Source organism: Macaca nemestrina, chromosome 6 (genome assembly GCF_043159975.1).
Source record: "Macaca nemestrina isolate mMacNem1 chromosome 6, mMacNem.hap1, whole genome shotgun sequence".
In the NCBI taxonomy this organism is placed as follows: Eukaryota; Metazoa; Chordata; class Mammalia; order Primates; family Cercopithecidae; genus Macaca; species Macaca nemestrina.
The window spans coordinates 12235606-12255132 of NC_092130.1; the positions used below are offsets into that span (position 1 = coordinate 12235606).

Sequence of the window (19527 nt, forward strand, 5' to 3'; positions counted from 1 at the left end):
GAGCAATAGCTTGTGTAAATTAAGACACTTGATGTGTTCACTCAGGATTCCAGAAAGTGCCAGGAGAGGCAGGCACCAGCAGGAGTACAGCCTGCCAGTTACATGGGGATTCAATGGGGAACAGAATCCAAAAGCTGTTTGTAAAAATGCTGCATTTGCCACATGGACAAATGGGAGAGAGAGGTGGAAATGAAGGACATTAGTCCTAGCTTGGCTCCAAGCTCACGCTTCCTTGGGGCTCCATTTTCCCCACGTGTAAAATGGGTTAAGTGAAGCCTCAATTACTCAGACAGATGTGGTAAGGAGAGATGAGATGAAGCGCTGAGATGCCATACATTTTTAATTGGAACGCTGGTCTAGAAATACGAGGCATTGTTATTATTGCTATTCCTACTGCATTAAACTCTTAACTATGTGTGTCACCTTTGGGGATTCTCTGCAGCTTTAAAAAATTCCTGAGATATAGAAGTGTCAATACGAATGGGGGATGCATTTTTATCTTTTAAAAAACCCTATATATTTCCTAGCTTGTCCTCTGAAAATGCCAAGAAACAAAGGCCAAATGACCAGCCCCAGCAGCAAAGAGAATTGCTAGTGCCTGGCTTGTGGCCTTGATATATTATTTCTCATTAAAAGGAATCAGGGCTTCTGGAAGAAATGGCTGGAGTAAGAAATGAACACAATGACACCAGCCTACTTTATCATACTAGATAGCAAGGAAGGAATCAAAATCTATTAGGGTCATGTCAAAAGGATATGGGAATGAGCTTGAAAAGGTGCCCACTGACCAAAGATGGGGCCATTTGGCCATTAGTGAGGATAATAACTTCAATGGATTGAAACATACTAGATGCGTTTCGGCCCACGAGTTCATAATGGTATTTAAGAAACATTAATTTGCCACCACTGGATGATGAATCAATTCATTATATTGAAAACTAGTAACTAAAGGGAAATAATCAAACATTTATCTATTCTTTCCTATTTGAACTGTACTTTAAATAACCAAGTAGTTAAGGAGAAAGCATCTCTGCTTAGAAGTATTTCAGCTAATAGATGAAGAAGAAAGTATAGAATTAAAATATCATTTTGCAATCCCTAATGACCGGACAGACTAGGCAATGAACATCAATGGCTACTGAAATCTCTAAAAAATATACAACTTGACTTTAGGTGCCTCTTGACGGAAGGACACAGCCCCACCTATCACCTTGTTCTGCCAGAACAAAAAATCAAAAAATCAAACCTGAACCTGAGAAAGCTTCAAAGCCCAACTATCAATTGTCAGGAGATATAGGGAACAGAGGAACAGGCCAAATATCCATTATTATGCAATTCGAGAACCAACCAATCAATCAACCAACCAACCAACCATGCTATATGGGGAATTCTACAGGCACACAACCCAATTTCTTCAACAAATAAATTATGAAGGTTAGAGTGAGAGAGAAAGATAAGGAAAGATAAAAGAACTTTAAAAAACAGTTTAAGAGAAATCAACCAATTGCAAAAGGTGGATCTTATGGGATATTGAGACAAAGTATTAATAGTTTATGGTATTTGTCAGGCAATTGAAATATTGAACAATGATGGGCTATGTGATGGTTTTAGGGAATTATTGTGTTTTTTTGTTGTGATGATATTGTTTTTATATTTTTAGAGTGTTTTTAGAGATACATTCTTAAATATTACAGATTGAATGATGTGATGTCTAGGACTTGCTTCAGAAAAATGTAGGAGAAAGGGGAGTGGATGGGGGTATGAAAAAAGAGGCCTCATCGTGAGTTGATAATGGTAGGCGCTGGAGTATATGGAAGTGCATTACAATATTTAGTCTACTTTTTGATATTGGCTGTCATTTTGATATTAGCTAAAGACAGATATTATATATATATATATATATATATATATATATATATATATATATATATATATATATATTTGATTAGCTAGTGTTGTATATTAAATGCACTAGTTACTCTGGGAACTTCTTACTATCTTGGTTAAGTTAACTCCACTTACTGATGAAGCAGACATCCAGGGCTGTATCCTAAGCAGGTGTAACCTGTCAGTGGCATGATCTTGGGCAAATTTCTTACCCTTTCCCTCCTGCCCCATATGCACAATGGGGTTATGAGAGTGCCTACTTGAGGGGTTATTGAGAGGTTACCCAAGACAAAGGATTTAGCACAATGCTCTCTGCATGAAGGGAAAGTCTGATAAACATTGGCTGCCAATTATAGTGAAAATTTCTGAGGTGCTAGTTTCTTACTTTGGTAACTTATCTTTACAGTTCTTAAAATACACACGACTATTGGTGAAGAGAACATAGGATTCTGGATTTTAATTAATTCCTAGATAGCTTTCTACATGTAGGAAGATACAAGGTAGGTTAAGATTAATCTACAGCTCACAACTCTGATAACGGTAGGACCCTTCTCTTACGAAGATCTTTCGTAAGGAGGGAATCGTGATTCCTTCAAAAGACAAAGCCCTGGAACATAGCATGTGGCTTTCTGATCTCCTCAAACCCTGTTTTCTGATTATCCAGGGGCATTCTGTGCCATTTACAAGTGCTGTGTCTGGAACATGAACTAGCCCCTGACCACCTCTCTCCCATCATCTTGAATATTTTCCTTTTCCACTACACTCCAGCTACACTGGCCTTCTCTCTGTCTATTAAACACACCCTGCTCTTCTCTCTGCCTGAAATCCTCTTTTTCTGATTTTCATGTGGTTCCTTCTTGTCATTAAAGTCTTTGCTTAAATGCTGCCCTGCGGAGGAGCCTTCCCTAAATACTTGCCACAGTTGCCCCTCCTTCCCAATATAGATCATTTACTTTTATTTTCTTATTAGCACTTATCCTTTTTGATATTTCTTTGTTTCATTTGTATTTATTATCTCAATACCTTACCAAAATGTAAAGCCATGGAAGAGGAATCTTATCTGTCTTCTTGACCACTGTGTCCTTATCTACTGGAATGGTGCTTGGCATATCCTTGGAACTCAATAAATATGGGTCGAATTAACACACGACTAAATCCATTGATCAATAAGTGGTTGAAACCAAAACATACCAACAGCATCTGAGAGTCCATACACCCTTTGGCCATAGGCATCTGTCTTGTCCCAGATGAAGGTGTAGGCCAGGTTGGGAGAAGCCTGGAATGACTTCTGGAAGAGATGCCCCTCGACAGCCACCATCAGGTGAACCCTGATGAGGTTCAGGGGCACTGTGGACTGGGTCATGGTGATCTTCAGCAGTGACTTGTACCCTGCAGTTCTGGAGCTCAGATAGCGAAGTTTCACACTGGAACCAGGGAGCTCGATTTCTTCATGAAGAACCTGGAGAGGAAACACGTGGCAGATACACACCTCAAACACACCTGTGCAGGTAAACTGTAACCCTGATACTCTCAGTCTGCTATGTCTCTCACTGAGGCATCACATTTTATGTGGGTGCAAGAACCACTTACCACCACTGAGAAAGAACAACGACAACAACAACAACAAAAACTTTATCCTCCACCATAGAGTGATGGGGCTGAGGTTATGATTTTTGGATTAATAATTATTCTTGGTCACTGTTGTGTTTCTTTTTGAAAAACCACAGTGTTGGCAAAAGATGTAAATAAGAACAGCAGGCTTTATTGCTAGCTGCATGCAAGGAGGCCACGAGAGGCTGTAATTATATGAACCTACAACTTCCACTGACAATCCGTATAAAGCAACAGGGAGGCAATAATATAATATGCCCTCTGCCGTAACACCAATGTAGATCATTAAAGTGCCTCTTATCATGTATCTCTGTAACTAACAGGAATAAAAAGCAATTTGCAGGTGGGTTGCACATATGTATGTTGTTTTTATTTTATTAAAAGCTCTGATGACTGCCAAAGTCTTGAATGACTATCTGCAAACATGCAGAACAGCCAAGAGGGATTCAAACTTACATCTCTGGTGGCTATAAATTTTATTATGCTCCCACTGTTTTCACTCCCCTATATTAGTTTCTAGTCCACTCGGGGAGAGGCAGTGTCCAGTTGGTTTTGGTTAGGGAAGTCCTGAGAGTCCTGCCCCGGCACTGCCATTCCTACCTGGGTCTCAGGCACGATGGGATTCTGCCCAGGGGCAGCACTGAAGAAGGTGGACAGAGGGGAGGAGATGATGATTGGATCGGGCCGGACAAAGCCACTGAGGTCACAGCTGGGGATGGAGTTCTCCTCGGTCTTCATCACCAGGGTGTCCATGGCATAAAAGCTGTTCCACGGCAGCCACACGGTGCGCTCCTGGCTCATGAACGGGGCTCGTTCAAAGTGTAGAGTCAAGGAAGCACCTCCATTGGCGATCAGGTCGAACCTGGAGAGGGAGTAAATGAGCTGATGAGAGGGTAGACTCACCTTTAGACAAAGCAGGATGCCTCTCCTCCTCCCCTGATGGCCATGGGATGGGCAGAGCACAGAGGAGAACATGGGCTTTGGAGACAGACAGGTGGGGCTGGAACCCAAGCTCTATTACTTACTAGTTGAGTGGCAATGGGCAAGTTACTAACCTCTCTGAGCCTAAGTTTCTTCATCTGTAAAATGGGAATAATTACACCAATACACATGGCATGGCTAAGAGTGAAACATTATGAGTGTAGAGCAGAGCTCAACAAACTATGACCCATGAGCTAAATCCGGCCCACCACCTGTTTTGCTAAATAAAGTTTTACTGGGCAGGGCGCAGTGGCTCACGGCTGTAATTCCAGCACTTTTGGAGGCTGAGGTGGATGGATCCCTTGAGGTCAGTAGTTCAAGACCAGCCTGGCCAACATGGTGAAACCCTGTCTCTACTAAAAATACAAAAATTAGCCAGACGTGGTGGCGGGTGCCTGTAGTCTCAGCTACTCAGGAGGCCAAGGCAGAAGAATTGCTTGAACCTGGCAGGTGGAAGTTGCAGTGGGCCGAGATTGCACCACTCTACTCCAGCCTGGGTGATAGAGTGAGACTAAAAAAAAAGGGTTCATCGGCATACAGTTATACCCATTTGTTTATATATGTTTTAGGCTGTTTTCCTGCTGTAATGGCAGAGCTGAGTTGTTAGTGACAAGCCACATGGCCAGCAAAGCCTAAACTACTGTCTGGGCCTTTACAGAAAATGTTGCTGGCCATTCGTGTAAAGCACTTAGCACAGTCCTAGGCTAATAGAGTGTTCAATAAATAGTGTAATCATAACAATACTACGTTAGGACACAGGGAGGAGCTCATTACAGCATTCTTCTAATCAGTCTCTGCTCTGTGGCTGATTTCTTTGACAATGGTTCTTAAGCTATATTTCTGTTTGTTCCTTAAGAGCTGGATGGAGGTGTACTACCTGTAAAGTAGAATAAAGGTAGCTTTTTCCCAATTAACAGAAAACAAGAACGTTAACAGAGACTAGTGTCCTAATTTTAAGCTTTATTTTACCTCACCTCTAGAATTTCATCTCTCTCTCTCTTTTTTTTTTTTTTTTTTTTGAGACGGAGTCTCCCTCTGGGGCCCAGATTGGAGTACAGTGGCGCGATCTGGGCTCACTGCAACCTCCGCCTCCCAGGTTCAAGCGATTCTCCTGCCTCAGCCTCCCAAGTAGCTGGAATTACAGGCTCCCACCACCACGCCCAGCTATTTTTTTGTATTTTCAGTAGAGACGGGGTTTTACCGTGTTAACGAGGATGGTCTCGATCTCCTGATTTTGTGATCTGCCTGTCTCTGCCTCCCAAAGTGCTGGGATTACAGGTGTGAGCCACTGCACCTGGCCTTAGAATTTCATCTCTTTGAGGGCAGTGGTGCTGTCTGTCTTGCTCCCTTCAGAATCCCCAGCAGCTAAGGGTACTTGGATCACAGTAAAAACTCGGTAAAAATATACTTGACTCGCTGGTTTCATCCAATCTTAGTAACACATTTGGTGTTTTTCAGTAAATGTGAATGAACAGGGAGCATATGAATATTAAGATAAATATCAGAGCATGTACAGCACAATAGTTTACTTATTAATTACTTTATTTATGTGTTTATTTATTGGGCATGCACACTGCTGGGGATAGTTCTGCATAGAGTACAGAAAAGAGTCAAATGTCTTGAAGTCAAATTGTTCCTACTTGGCACGGTAGAATCAACATGAATATTTGGGGCACATGCCACTATGCAACAGATTGTGGGATTCCTCAGAGCATTCCCAAGCACGTCTTGTGACTTCCACAGCTTTGCAACCTGAATAAGCTGAAGAGTAACTGATCCAGGAGGTTGGATAGATGATCTGGGAAGTGGACTTGGGGCATAATTACTCAGGAAGCAGTGGAGAGGGATGCAGAAGAAAGGGACAAATAGCAAATCAAGGACTCAGCAATGTCTTCTTCTGTTGTCTTACGGGACTTCAGAGCAATTGACTGAAGGATGTCAGTTCTTCAAGAACACTGGCCTGGGCGTGGTGGCTAATGCCTGTAATCCCAGAACTTTGGGAGGCCGAGGTGGGTGGATCACTTGAGGGTAGGAGTTCGAGACCAGCCTGGCCAACATGGTGAAACCTGGTCTCTACTAAAAATACAAAAATTAGCCAGGCGTGGTGGCGGGCCCTGTAATCCCAGCTACTTGGGAGGCTGAGGCAGGAGAATCGCTTGAACCTAGGAGGCGGAGGTTGCAGTGAGCCAAGATCGTGCCATTGCACTCCAGCCTGGGCGACAAGAGCGAGACTCCATCTCAAAAAAAAAAAAAAAAAAAAAAAAAACCACCACCACAACAAAAAACACTGGCTTCTAAGAATGAACAAGGGCCAGAGTAATTTTGAAAGGCACACATCTGCCATCCTGTGCTTTAAAATAATTAAATTTGGCTACAGAAATGTATGAGTGAGATATCAGAAATTTCATGAATATTGAAGATTTGATATGAATCTTTAGACTCCTTGTTTGGGTTTCAGAGGTGGGAGAGTGAAGGTAGTGCTCCTGGGGGCTGGTAATTGTTGAAACTGCCTTTAAGGCTACCTTGGGGCATTAGAAAGAAAATCAGGCCAGATTCTTTGCCAGAGAAAGGTAAAAAAAAAAAAAAAAAAACCCTGTTCTTACCTCTGTGATATATCCAAGATTTTCCAGAGTGCATTTTACAGAAAGAGTGTTGGATCAGATTTGTAGCCACAGTTCCCTTCGCATTTAAAATAGAATGCCATAATTGTGTGTGTGTCTGTGTGATTTTTAGCCCAGAGTAAGTCAGTGTTTTTTCCCTCCCATAGATTTCTTTTCTTCTTCTTATCTTTTTCTTTAAATTTCTACTCTATGTCCAAATGGATTAAGGAAATGACAGAGCTTTCATCTTGATGGTGGCTGAACGGGTACATGTTTCCAATCAGAAGATAATAGGGAGAGGTTGCCTCCTTCACACAGCAGGGTGACTGCTAAATGTATTTAATTAGACTTCTCTGATTACACGCCACCCCCTCCAAACAGTAGTGAAAACAACGCAACTCCTAAAGCCACAGATGAAAGCAGAAGGGGATCACCACAGGACGCTATGTCATGTGGATTCCTGTCACCCTGCACTGCCTTTGATTTAAAACAGGAGTTCGTTTCTAAGAGCTACCTTCCCTTCTTTTTCTAGAATCTGCCCCCATCCCAAAACACACACACACACACACACACACACACACACACACACACACACACGTGCACTGACCTGACATTAAAAAGACGAGGTGGCTGTGAGCTGTACTAGGTAAGCTGGCTTTCCTATTTATTTTCTGTTTTTGATGCCACATCAAAAAGCATGAAATGTCTTTGGGGGAATCCTCACTAGGGGACTGGCCTAGTGGACATTCCAGTTCACCAGGGGGAATCCTGTGGTTCCACGCCAACAGCGCCGTCTGTCTCTTTGCACACACGTGTGGTGCTGAGTAGGTCCGAGCCCCTACTTACGTGCCATCCTGGCGGGTGATGGTGTAGCCGTATTTTGGGTACTTGACAAAAGACACGTTCACACCGACCAGGGGAGTTCCATCTGTAGTTACTACTTGGCCTCGGATGAGAGAAACCAAGCTGAGAAAGAAAAAAACCGAAGTCTCTGAGCCACATGAAGGAGAACAAAGAGACAATTCCCCACTGCCTCTGCTCCCTCATCCTCGTCTGGTTCCTCAGGCAAGGAGAAGGCTTCCAACATTAACTTCTGGTTTCCCACAACCACACTAGTGACATTTTGGGGTGAAATCTATGAGCAGCATCTCCTGTCACCGAGCTGGGCCATGGGGTCTCCTGGGCACCCGCCTTCCACTCTTGGCCTTGCTCTATTTCTTGACACTGTTTGGCTTTTGTTTGGCTTGAGCTTCAGGTTGTCCCTCATCATTCCCAGGTGCTCCTTAGCCGGGCACCGAGAGTGCCATACTCGGGTGAGAGCTTCCACATCTGGCTACTTATTTCCATTTTTTAGCTTTGGAGGATGGCCATGTTACTCTTCTAGAGGCCAGAATGTCAGAGGGGGTAGAGGGGAGCACAGAGAGTTTTATGGCTGGGAAATACATAGGCATTGTCTTTTGCTGCCCTCTAAGAGCAAAATTTCTCATAATCTCAGAATGTCAGGGGGGTAGAAGGGAGCACAGAGAGTTTTATGGCTGGGAGATACATATGCATTGTCTTTTGTTGCCCTCTAAGAGCAAAATTTCTCATAATCCATGAGGGTCTGAGGAAAAGAGAACTTTGGAGATACATATAGCAAAACCCTTCAATATACACATTCAATAAATATACACATTTCTGCTAGGAATATATTGGATTCTGGATTCTATGTTACTACATATTTCTCTCATGTCAAGTTCCTGCTATCTTGGAGGGTTTTGAAATCCTACCAATTTATTTCCAGTGTTACAGAACATCTCTCTCTTTCCAGACACAGTAACTAGAACTTTCCCACAAATCCCGGTTTCCAACCAGCTACCCCTGGGAAAGTCCTATAAAGCCAAAGAGATGTTACAATATTCTGCTCAAAGTCCACGGAGGGAGAACGCGCATGTCTCCTCTCATCTGAATTCTCTTGACTTCACAGAGAAATGGGACAATGAGAAGCTCCATTTCTGCACCGAGCCCCCAGCCGACTGGGCAATTTGGCAAAAGAAGAGAGGTTCTCAGGCTCCCAGGGTCCTGGACACACTCCCAGTTTCCGAACGAGGTGATCAACTGACCCGTCTTTTGCCAGAACCTTGTCAAAGTCGGCTCGATTTTTGGAATGCACTTACTTTTGCATTCCCAGTTGTCCTGAAAACCGGAGGGATGCTGTCTCCCGTATCTCTCTTTTTATTAGCAATACCCCCAGCTGTTCAACTCCAACCCTTTGATGATGTCAGGAGTGTTTAGACTGTTCCACTGACAGCTCTAATTGTCTGCTACTGGCTGCCTAACAAATGAATGTCATTTTTAGCTGGTTTTAACCACAATGCTAGACTCTTTTAAAGTGGAAAACTAATTTATGAAAATAATCCTTTTGTTCAATTCCATTTTCTTATTGTAGCTCGGACTAAGATTTCTTTAAGACCTTACCAGACACTATTTTAAAATCAGTGATGTGTGTTGACGACCACAAGGTACACAGTGCTCATGATGAGAAAACAAAATTGAAAGTACATTCCTCAGTGGAGTCCCCCCACCCTTCCTTTTTTTCTACAACCGCTATTTCTTTTAAATCATTCCTGCAGCAGAAGGCTTTGCAGCGTGCCATAGGAATAACAGGAGTAGTGCTGCTTGTGATTTCTATCCTCTATTTTTCAAATTCTTCCTCGCTGCTGGCTTCCTATCGTTTCCAGGCAGTCAATTTGCAGAAAAGATTCAGCTAAGACATACTATCAGTTCATTTCTATTTATGATTATTGATGTGTAACAATTATCACATTATCTAGATAGTGAGATCTGCTCTATAAATTATAGTGGTGGAGTCAAGGCATTTCAGTTATTTTTGTACGCCATTATCTAGGGGAACGCCCTTTTAGAAGTCTTGAATTTTCAAGTTCTTTTTTACTCCTCGCTTTGTCCTTCGTTATTTGTCAGATGATAATGTACTGGAATTCACATGCTTACTGAACTTCAACCTATGTCTTGGAGTTACATTTCATATTTCTGAATTATGTATCCATGCAGACAGCTGGAGAGCCTGGGCTCATTTGGGTGGTGCCATTTATTGTTCACATTCAAAGCTTCAGAGAGGCTTTCTCTAAAGCAACTTTCTTTCAGGTCTCCTGGGCTGGCATAGTCTACCAAATATTCTGGGGTTCCTGACTGTTCACCTGTATTTTGGCTCTAGCTCAAGGTGCCTTCTGGAAGTGGGAACCATTGATGAGGAGAATAAGATAAAATTAGAAGGGCCAGGTGAAGAAAGCGTGAAAGGGAGAATATCAGGAAATGACTGGATGTAGGGTAGAAACAATGAGAGGTTAATGAGGAAGCAGATTGAAACAGACCTTCAGAGGATGCACAGGCCTTCAGAGCATGCATTTTCAGTATAAGTAAACTACAAACCCCACTGAAATGCTTATGGCCCAGTGCAAGCTCTGCCCAGTCACAGGTCTCTAGCAAGGTGAATTATGTTCATAATTAAAAGGAAGTATACTTACAGAATCTGTTCTAGAACTAGGATTTAACAAGCGGAGTAAATACTTTTTATTTATCAGAGATCTGCAGTTTTTAAAAAAATTTTTCTTGAGAGATTCTTCTACTAAAAGAAACAGTAATAACACTGTGTATAGTATATGTTAAAGTCAAATAAAATAGAAAGATGAATCTCTAAATTTAAAATGTTTTATTTGGGAAGCAAAAATTGCAATTCAGGGCATATGCATGGGGTAGTCTTCAGGATGTCTGAAGAACAGAGAAGTTTGGAGGTTTTATAAGGAGAAGTGTTACTTACTCTTTTGAGAGAACGTTAACTGGGACTGGTAAAGTTTTGGTGATCTGGTGAGTTCTGACTGGTGAATGATGGTGGTGGGTACAACTAGTCTCAGAGTCATAGTAGGTTGTTTCAGTTGCTATTAGATAACTGGTTTCAGGTTACAGCAGGCAGTTTCAGTAGCCAGGCCTGGGGAGAATTACATTTCTAGGGCAATGTTATGTGCCCAGAGTGCTTTTTCTTCCTGGTTTCTTGACTCTGCTTTAGTTGGGTATGACAAGAATGACCCAATTCGTCTGATCAACTTTTACATATTTAATAGTATTATCCTAATTTTACTAATCAAGAAAATGAGGTTTATGAGCCCAACACGATATCGATAGGAGGTGTCAGGGCTGAAATAGAGGAGGGCTGAGATTATTTTTATTTTTCTATTATTTCTTTTTCTATTTTATTTTTAGTAAAATGAGAACAGAGAGAAGCAAAAGTTGTTGGCCTAAGGTGACCTTGTTAAGACACTCATATTCAAAAGAGCTGCAGGAATTGAGGCTCTCCAACTTTCCAGAGAGCTCTAACAGGCTGTAGAATTAGCTGTGCTGCCACCCATCTCTTCCCTGTCCCACCCTCACAGGGTTCTCTCGGCTGAGGGGCTGAGTCGGAGTCCAGGACCGATGAAAGGCTCATGACGGGGGCTCCCAGATAATCACTTATAAAGTTAGGGGCTTCTGTTAGAAGGGAAGTCTGGTATTTCTTCCCTGCTTGGAAGCCGAGAGAAGTAGCATACTTCCAGAGTTGCTCCTGGACCTACCTGAATGAGGATAAAGAGAAATAAGAGAAAGATGGCACAATGGGGGTCGTCAGGGCTGCAAAGGGGCCAGGACCATCCTACCCAAGTTCCTAGTACCTAGAAGTTTGGTGAAAAAGGACCTGACAAGCAGTATTTATTTCTCGATGTGAAGGACCACAGAGATGGGGTGTGGCATCCCCAAGTAGACCATGCCCCTCCTTCCTGCATTAGCGTACACCATCGACATCTGGACCCAGACCAATTTGAGAGGGAGATGAAGCATGGCCAAGCCTTAAGAAGACCCCTAGCCTCTCCTACCCCTCCTCTCTACCCTCAGAATCATACATAGTGCATAGAAAAGAGGAGGGGATGGGGTGGTGGGGAAGTGTCTGCAAGACAAACCTTCCCCTTGCTTTCTTCTCCAGGAGCACAGTTCTAACTTGTCCTAGGGTGAAGTTGAAGACAAAATGAATCTATAACTTGACCCTAGAATATTCATAAGCCTCAAATTAGCAACTAAGAGCAATAATAAACTGGAGAGAATGAAGGGTGAAATGCAGTGGCACAATGCTTTGCACACAGTAGGTAATCAGGAGAGGCAATAAATGGAATTATTGTATGGATTAGAGATAATCTACACAAAGTCTCTGGCTCATCCTAGGTGCTCAATAAATCCTTGCAACTGGCATCATCTTGACTCTAAGATGCCACTGAATGATAGGTTATGTTATCAAGTTAATAACAGCTTTTGAAAATACTCTATTGAGTGAACTATTTCAGCAATGCTTGAACAAAAGCCACTATCAGAGGCATTATAAAGGGAGATTTAATATAATGACAATAACATCATAAAATAACAGATTTTAAAAATGATCTAAAAACCAGGGAATCAACAGGTTTCTCCAGCAGATTCTGGGTTAAAGATGGTGATATCCTGCAAAGACACTAGGGCTCCGTTCTGGAGCCCAACACAAAGTGAGGAAAGGGCACTTCTCTGAGGCCCCCTTGGAGGGAGGTGCCTCTAGAGGGGCAGATTCCAGGCCAGTTGGGTCCCCAGGAAAGCTGGAGCACTTCCTCCGGCTCCAACAGGAAGAAAATCAGTGACTTCAGCAGCTTGCAGGGACAGAGGGTGCCTACCTGCTGTTGAAAGGGTTCTCTCCAGGAATGATGTGGGTGCTATCCTTGCCTGCCAAGAGCTTGATACGGTCATAGAAGGACTTCACCGCGGGCCAATCCGTCTGGCCCTGCTGAATGATGTCCAGTGGGTCCCGGGACCCCCGGCAGAGCAGGCTGTTCTGACAGGCTGACTGCAGGCAGCAGTCAGGGTCCAGGCAATCCACCAGGCCATCTGGAAGGGCAGAGGCAGAGCCAGAGTCAGCGGATTTCATGGCATAAAGCTGTTTGGAGACACTAACACCTTTGTTACCAGCACAGGCATGAGCAGCATCAAACGTACCCAAGGGCCTGAGGTGGCAGGTTTCACACAGCAAGCCTCATCCAATTCCAATCTATACACATAGAAAACAAAAGACTGAAAGGAAATAATTTAAAATGTTGACGAATGGTTATCCTCATGTAGCAGATTAGTGTGTTTCTCTTCTTTATTGTGCTTTTCTGGAATTTCTACTTTTTTTCTACTATGACCAAGTATTATTTGAGTGGGAAAATAAAAACAAAAACTTTGCTTTTAAACAACGCAGCACAGTTAATTACCCACAGCCAGTTCCCAGGGGTCTGTGCTAATGGGTACACAAGAAATCAAAATGCATGGAATTTCTGGCTGGGCGTGGTAGCTCATATCTGTAATCCTAGCACTCTGGGAGACTGAAGGAGAAGGATCGATTGAGCCCAGGAGTTTGAGACCAACCTGGGCAACATAGTGAGACGCTGTCTCTATTAGAAATACATTTTTTAAAAAAATCAAATTAAAAAAAACTCAAATGCATGGAATTCCTTACATCTCACTTTAATGGAGAAAAGTATTCTATCCCACTCCCTCTAAGCCAGGAAGGGAACTGCTGACCAATTAGAAACCCAGGTGCTGTGAGTTTTACATTTTCTAGGAAATGTGGAGAAACAGCTTTGGCTTGGGAATCTGGAAATTAAGCCCTCAGTTTCCACAGTAGTTTCTGGTTCTGTCTTCCTGTATGCCCTCAGGACTCGGAACATTCTTATGTACTTGCCCAGAGTCCTGTGCCTCCATCCCTTTACCTGGGCTGATTCCTATTTACTCATCCACCATTCAACAAACATTTGAGTGGTGTCCATGTGCTGGCAACAAGAGAGACCGCAAAGAACCATGGAGACTGTGTTTAAGGAGCTCATGGTAGAGTGGGGGAAACTGACAGGACTCACTCATCCTTTAAGATCAAGTTTAGGTGTGGCCTCTTCTTCCAGGAAGCCTTCTAGATGATGCCCCTGGCCAGGTTATTGCTACAAACTGAATGTCTGTGATCCTTCAAAGTTCGTATGTTGAAAACTTAACTCCCAATGTGATGGTATTAGGAGCGGGGCTTTTGGGAGGTAATGAAGTCATGAGGGTGGAACTCTTACAAATGGATGAGTGTCCTTATAAATGAGACCCCAGAGAGCACTTTAGTACTCTTTCTGCCACGTGTGGACACAGCAAGAAGACTGCAGTCTATCAATCAAGAATCAGGGCCTCACCAGACACTGAATCTGCTGGTGCCTTGATCTTGGACTTCCCAGCCTCCAGGACTGTGAGAAATAAATGTTTGTTGTTCAAGTCCTCCAGTCTACGGTATTTTTGTTGTAGCAGCCCAAACTGACCGAGACAGTTAGGAATCCCTGTTCTGTACATCCGTGAATCAGAGGTTCTCAAAGAAGCATTCTGCATCAGAATCCTGCAGGAAGAATAAACGGCCCACCCCACATCTCCCCAGGGAGAGAGCCTCCAGGAGCAGGCCCTGGAATCTGCATTTTAAACGTGATTCTCAGGTGATTCTAACGCACGATACGATTTAAAAACCATTGTTAATGCCAACTTGCTTACACTAGAATTAATGACCTCTTAAGGCTCGCCTCCCTATCTGGAAAATGAGCTCTTTGAAGAGAAGAATGATGTCTTATTAATTTTATATTCCTTCCTCTCTTAGTACCAAGTACAGAATCGGGCACTCAACAGACGTTTGTTGAATGAATAAAATGACTGCTTCCCATTCCTCACATGTCTGTGAGGGCTGAAGATGGGAATGTTTAGGGCAGTGTTTGCTCCTTGGAATTTCTGATAAGAATGAATTCATTAGCCAATCCTTATCCACTCGGCTGGGAGCTGATTGAACACACAGTGCAGAATCTTGGAGGATAACTTGCTTGCACCTCCTGGATTTGATAGCAAGGCAGTTTTTTGGACCATAATTAGAATCATGGAAACATGCACTCAAACCCTGGGCTGTGCCTTGACAAACACTTGTACTGGAACGCTGAATCAGAGGCCTGGCTGGGTGCTTTAAATTTACTACAATGTAATTTTTTGGCATTACTCTTTTCGTTTGGTTCCGCTAATGAAAATGAAATATGTAATTTCACCAAAGTTCCACTGTAATTTAGCAATTAATGTGCAATTATTTTAATGCATTACTTTCTTTTTAGCAAACAAACAAATTAGGAGGTTGCATGTTTTGCTTGGCTTTAAATTACTAAAACTAGCCTCTCATTTTCCACATGGGCGAATGTTGCTCATGTGCCTCGTAACACATTTAGATTTACACAATTTCCTAGAAATGCAGACACAGGAGGGTGAGCAGGCATGCACACTTTAAATTGAGAGACTTTCGAAATCAAGGCTCTGAACATCTCAGGCTGATGTGCTAGGTGAATCAGATACTCCCCAGCTCCACGGAGCCTGGCAAACCTCAGACCCTAGAAACAGCACTAGAGATTGTATCTTAGTAGCAGGATGATATCCAGGCATTGTTTCAGATCCACATTCAGGCTGTCCAATCTGGAGGGCCACTGGCAGAATAAGAAAAAAAAGAAAAAAAGTGCATAGAATTCTGCCTTGAACATCACCTTCCATGGGCTGCCTTCACTAGACAGAAGGGCTCTACCATGGAATGCCTGTTTCAGATTTAAAAAATAACCTGCTGAGATAGGCTGGCAGGGCTTCATTCAGCAGTCACAAGAAGCTCCTCAGGTGAGAAGAAACCCACTGCTGTTAGCACTACAGATTTCTTTTTTTTTTTTTTTTAAGACGGAGTCTCGCTCTGTCGCCCAGGCTGGAGTGCAGTGGCCGGATCTCAGCTCACTGCAAGCTCCGCCTCCTGGGTTCACGCCATTCTCCTGCCTCAGCCTCCCGAGTAGCTGGGACTACAGGCGCCCGCCACCACGCCCGGCTAGTTTTTTGTATTTTTTTTTTTTTTTTTTAGTAGAGACGGGGTTTCACCATGTTAGCCAGGATGGTCTCGATCTCCTGACCTCGTGATCCGCCCGTCTTGGCCTCCCAAAGTGCTGGGATTACAGGCTTGAGCCACTGCGCCCGGCTTGCACTACAGATTTCTTTAAGGTCACCAGCCTCCTCTGATTAGGAGTACCATCCGTCTCTGGTGGCCTTTCCCTCCTGAAGCTGGGGAAGTGTTTCCTCCCCTCCAACCCATTCACCACCTGCTCCATGTAACCGCCTTGAAGACCTCTTTGGGCTCAAAGAATAACTTAAGACAGTTTTCCTGTTAAGTACTGAACATTTGCCTCCCCCACCCCCCATCAGCCTGTCACTCTTTCTGGGCTTGTGACTGCTTCAGAACTGTGAACCTCAAATTTCCCCACTGTTTTGTTGATTCTGGGCTTTTGATTCAAGGGCCTGTCTGGCAGGAGATGGCCTAAACACATCAGCAATAGCAGATGACAAATGCCAAAACAGAAAAAAAATGGGATACAAATGATTTCCTCCTACATATTTACATTTACCTGCTTCAGAGATTGTGCATTTGGGGTTCTACCCGTTATTAAGTAGGAGCTACGTTATGCCTATAATGACCTCATCATGCTGCGTGATTATGGGCTGCAGCCCCCAAACACTTTCAGACGACACTGTGAACTTTAAATTGGCACTCCAATCTCCCAGTGGCCTGTCAGTCATGAGAATCGCGTCTTTATGCCAGCAAGCCCCTTGGATGGAGTCTGACATTGCAATCTTCAGTAAATTACCCTGTCACTGACAATCTTGCAGTTATCTCGCAAACAATCAAGCAGGCAATCAAACTGTTCTGAATTGCCAGTTCAGGACCTGAGAGGTGGCCGATGTCTCCATTCAACAGCAGAGGGAAAGCGGCCCGGCCCTCTTATGACATTGGACGATTTCTTTATTTATTTATCTACCTACTTATTTGTTAGTCGGGTTGACTTTTTCCTGGGGAAGGGGGTGAGGATGGTGGGAGAGGTTTGCAGAGTCCTCAAAAAGGACCCAATACTGATTCAGCGATTATGGGAAAGCGACTTAGGCCTTTCTGATCAGCCCATGCTGCGGGCTGGGGATCATGTCTGCTTAATCTTACTTCACTCAGTGAAACGGGGCCAAAAAGAATTATCTAGGTGTTTTCTGTCAGAACGGACACTAAATCACAGCTCTGGCTCTATTCTCCTCATACACGTCGTAAGCTAATTGTAATGACAATTTCAGAGAAATGTGATCACGGAGAAACTTTCTGGGAATAATACCAAGGCATTCTATTTATTGCTTTTGATAAAGCAAATCAGAGAGATTCTTCCATAACAGTTCTGGCAACGTGAAACAGGTTCATTAATGCTGAATCGAAACCCTTGGATTAGAAGTCCCAAGATAAAAAGCCAAAAAATCTATACAGCATCAGAGGTGAGAGACTGGCCTCTGGAATCAGATGGATTTGGGTTTGAAGCTCATCTCTGCTAGTTCCCTGGCTGTGTGAGCTTGGAAAGGTAATAGGCCTTGCTGAGTTGCGGTTTCCTCGCCTTCAAAACTGAGTTATAATTGCACATATGCCATAGGGTTATGTGATGGAGAATAAATAAATTTATATATATATAAATTCAAGTGTGTGTGTGTGTGTGTGTGTGTGTGTATATATACATATATATATATGTCAGTCTGGTATATAGTATATGTCCAATGAACTATAACTATAACCAGAAACTCCCTGAAGTCTTCAACTTTTTCATTTTAAAAAAATGGATGCAAAAGTGAATGAAATTAATATTCCCTTATATTTAGAGTCATTTACTGGTATAGGCTATGGGCTGGTTGAATCTTGGTAAAAATACTTTATTTCCAAATAGTGATAGGTTAATAATAATAATAGTAATAACAAATGCTATAGATTGAGCAGAATTTACATATTTTTTTTGTTTAAAAATTCATGGAAATCCTGCAAAGCAGAATAATGTAACTCTTAAATGTCAGATTATAGAACAGGGTGTCTGGGTTTGAATCTCAGATTGGCTATTACCTAGCTGTTGACCATGGGCAGTTAACTGCTCTGTGCTTCAGTTTCCCTCATATATAAAATGGAGATGATGATGATGATGATGATGATGATGATGATGGTAGATAGTGCTGCTGAGAGGGTTAAAGTAGTTATTGTCTGTAGAGTACTCAGAGCAGTGTCATATAATGAGTGCTCAGTACACTGTCGTAGCACCATTATCACCATGCCACCCACTCTATACCCACCTACAGAGGACACAACTGAGGCTTGGAGAAGGTGAATATCCAAGTGGCTAAGAAACAGCTATGAATAAAAAGTAGAGAAAGGCAACAGATGAGATTATCACCCTTTGTCTTCATTATTAGGAGGATGACACTTCCTTCCCCAAGGAAGTCTGAAGACAAGGCAGTGGACACCCATCAACAGGGGAAAGTGTGGGCAGCTGTGAGATTTCATCACTTTTGAAGGCCTGTCTACTCCTACAGCTGGGAAAGAATGTGGCTGGTTGAAATGAACATCTGAAGAGGAATCAGCATGAGAAACCAGATGCCTGGGAATTTGTTCCTGGCATTGTAGGCCGCAGAGGACCACACTATTTACCTGTGAGACACAATCCCCTTTTAGCTGTTTACCATTGGCACAAGGTGGCACTTACTTTTGTGCTGGCTATAGGTTTTTGTCTGCCGTTTCAATCCCCTGTGTAGTGTACTCTGCTGGATTTTAAAAGGAGCTCCTAACCAGTGAAGAGATTTAAGCTCAAAGCCTTCATTAAACGCTTACTAGTAAAGCTACACTCAGGAGGAAGGAGGCCCTGTGTCAATGGAGAGGCTGTAAAGCAACCACACCAGAAGCATCTGGATCCTTCAGAGTTGGCTGAACCATGCACACCTTTCTGCCTGGAGGAGGCTGTGTGAGTTCTTGCATCATCATTCTCATAGGAAATGGCTCCAGGAATGAGAAGATGTTGATTTCACTTATTTTCTTCTTTGATCTTCTGGGCAGCTTATAGAGAATGTGAATGGAAGCATTTTGTTCAACTTGTCTCCCTGTTGCTTGGTTTGCAAGTGAGTCTCTCTGCAACCTGCATGAACTCCATGGCTTTCTTAGGTATTAAAGACTCCAGAGGAACACCTACATTTACTTTTCTAAGTTTCATTTTGTGACAGAGTTGTAGAGATGGACTCTAACACATCATTGCAGGTGCTGTGGATGACTCTGCTAGTGTCTGCACACAGCTGCTGGTTGGGGACTGGTCAGACGCTCAGATTTAAAAATAAGCTGCACTCTTTGTAGTCATGGTTTCACAGAGGTACCACCAACCACCAAGTCTACCTTTCCTACTCACTGGGCCAGGAGGCCATAGAGTGGATTGGTTAAAAACATGAGCTTTGAAGAGTACTCTCTGACCCATCGATAGGATGTTCAAGAACAGGCAAAGTTAATCAG

General features: G+C 43.0%; 1 protein-coding gene across 19 annotated transcripts in view; it reads right to left on the bottom strand.

The window, feature by feature from the left end:
- Positions 1 to 19527, bottom strand: part of LOC105480824 (teneurin transmembrane protein 2) — a 3943693-nt gene that overhangs the window by 60452 nt on the left and 3863714 nt on the right. For all 19 annotated transcript variants that reach the window (XM_071097760.1, XM_071097759.1, XM_071097767.1 and 16 more), the window contains 4 exons: positions 12800 to 13010; positions 7926 to 8045; positions 4099 to 4360; positions 3079 to 3346 (listed from right to left, as the gene is read on the bottom strand). In XM_071097760.1, the coding sequence (XP_070953861.1) occupies positions 3079 to 3346; positions 4099 to 4360; positions 7926 to 8045; positions 12800 to 13010 (861 nt within the window). The remainder of the gene's footprint in view (positions 1 to 3078; positions 3347 to 4098; positions 4361 to 7925; positions 8046 to 12799; positions 13011 to 19527) is intronic.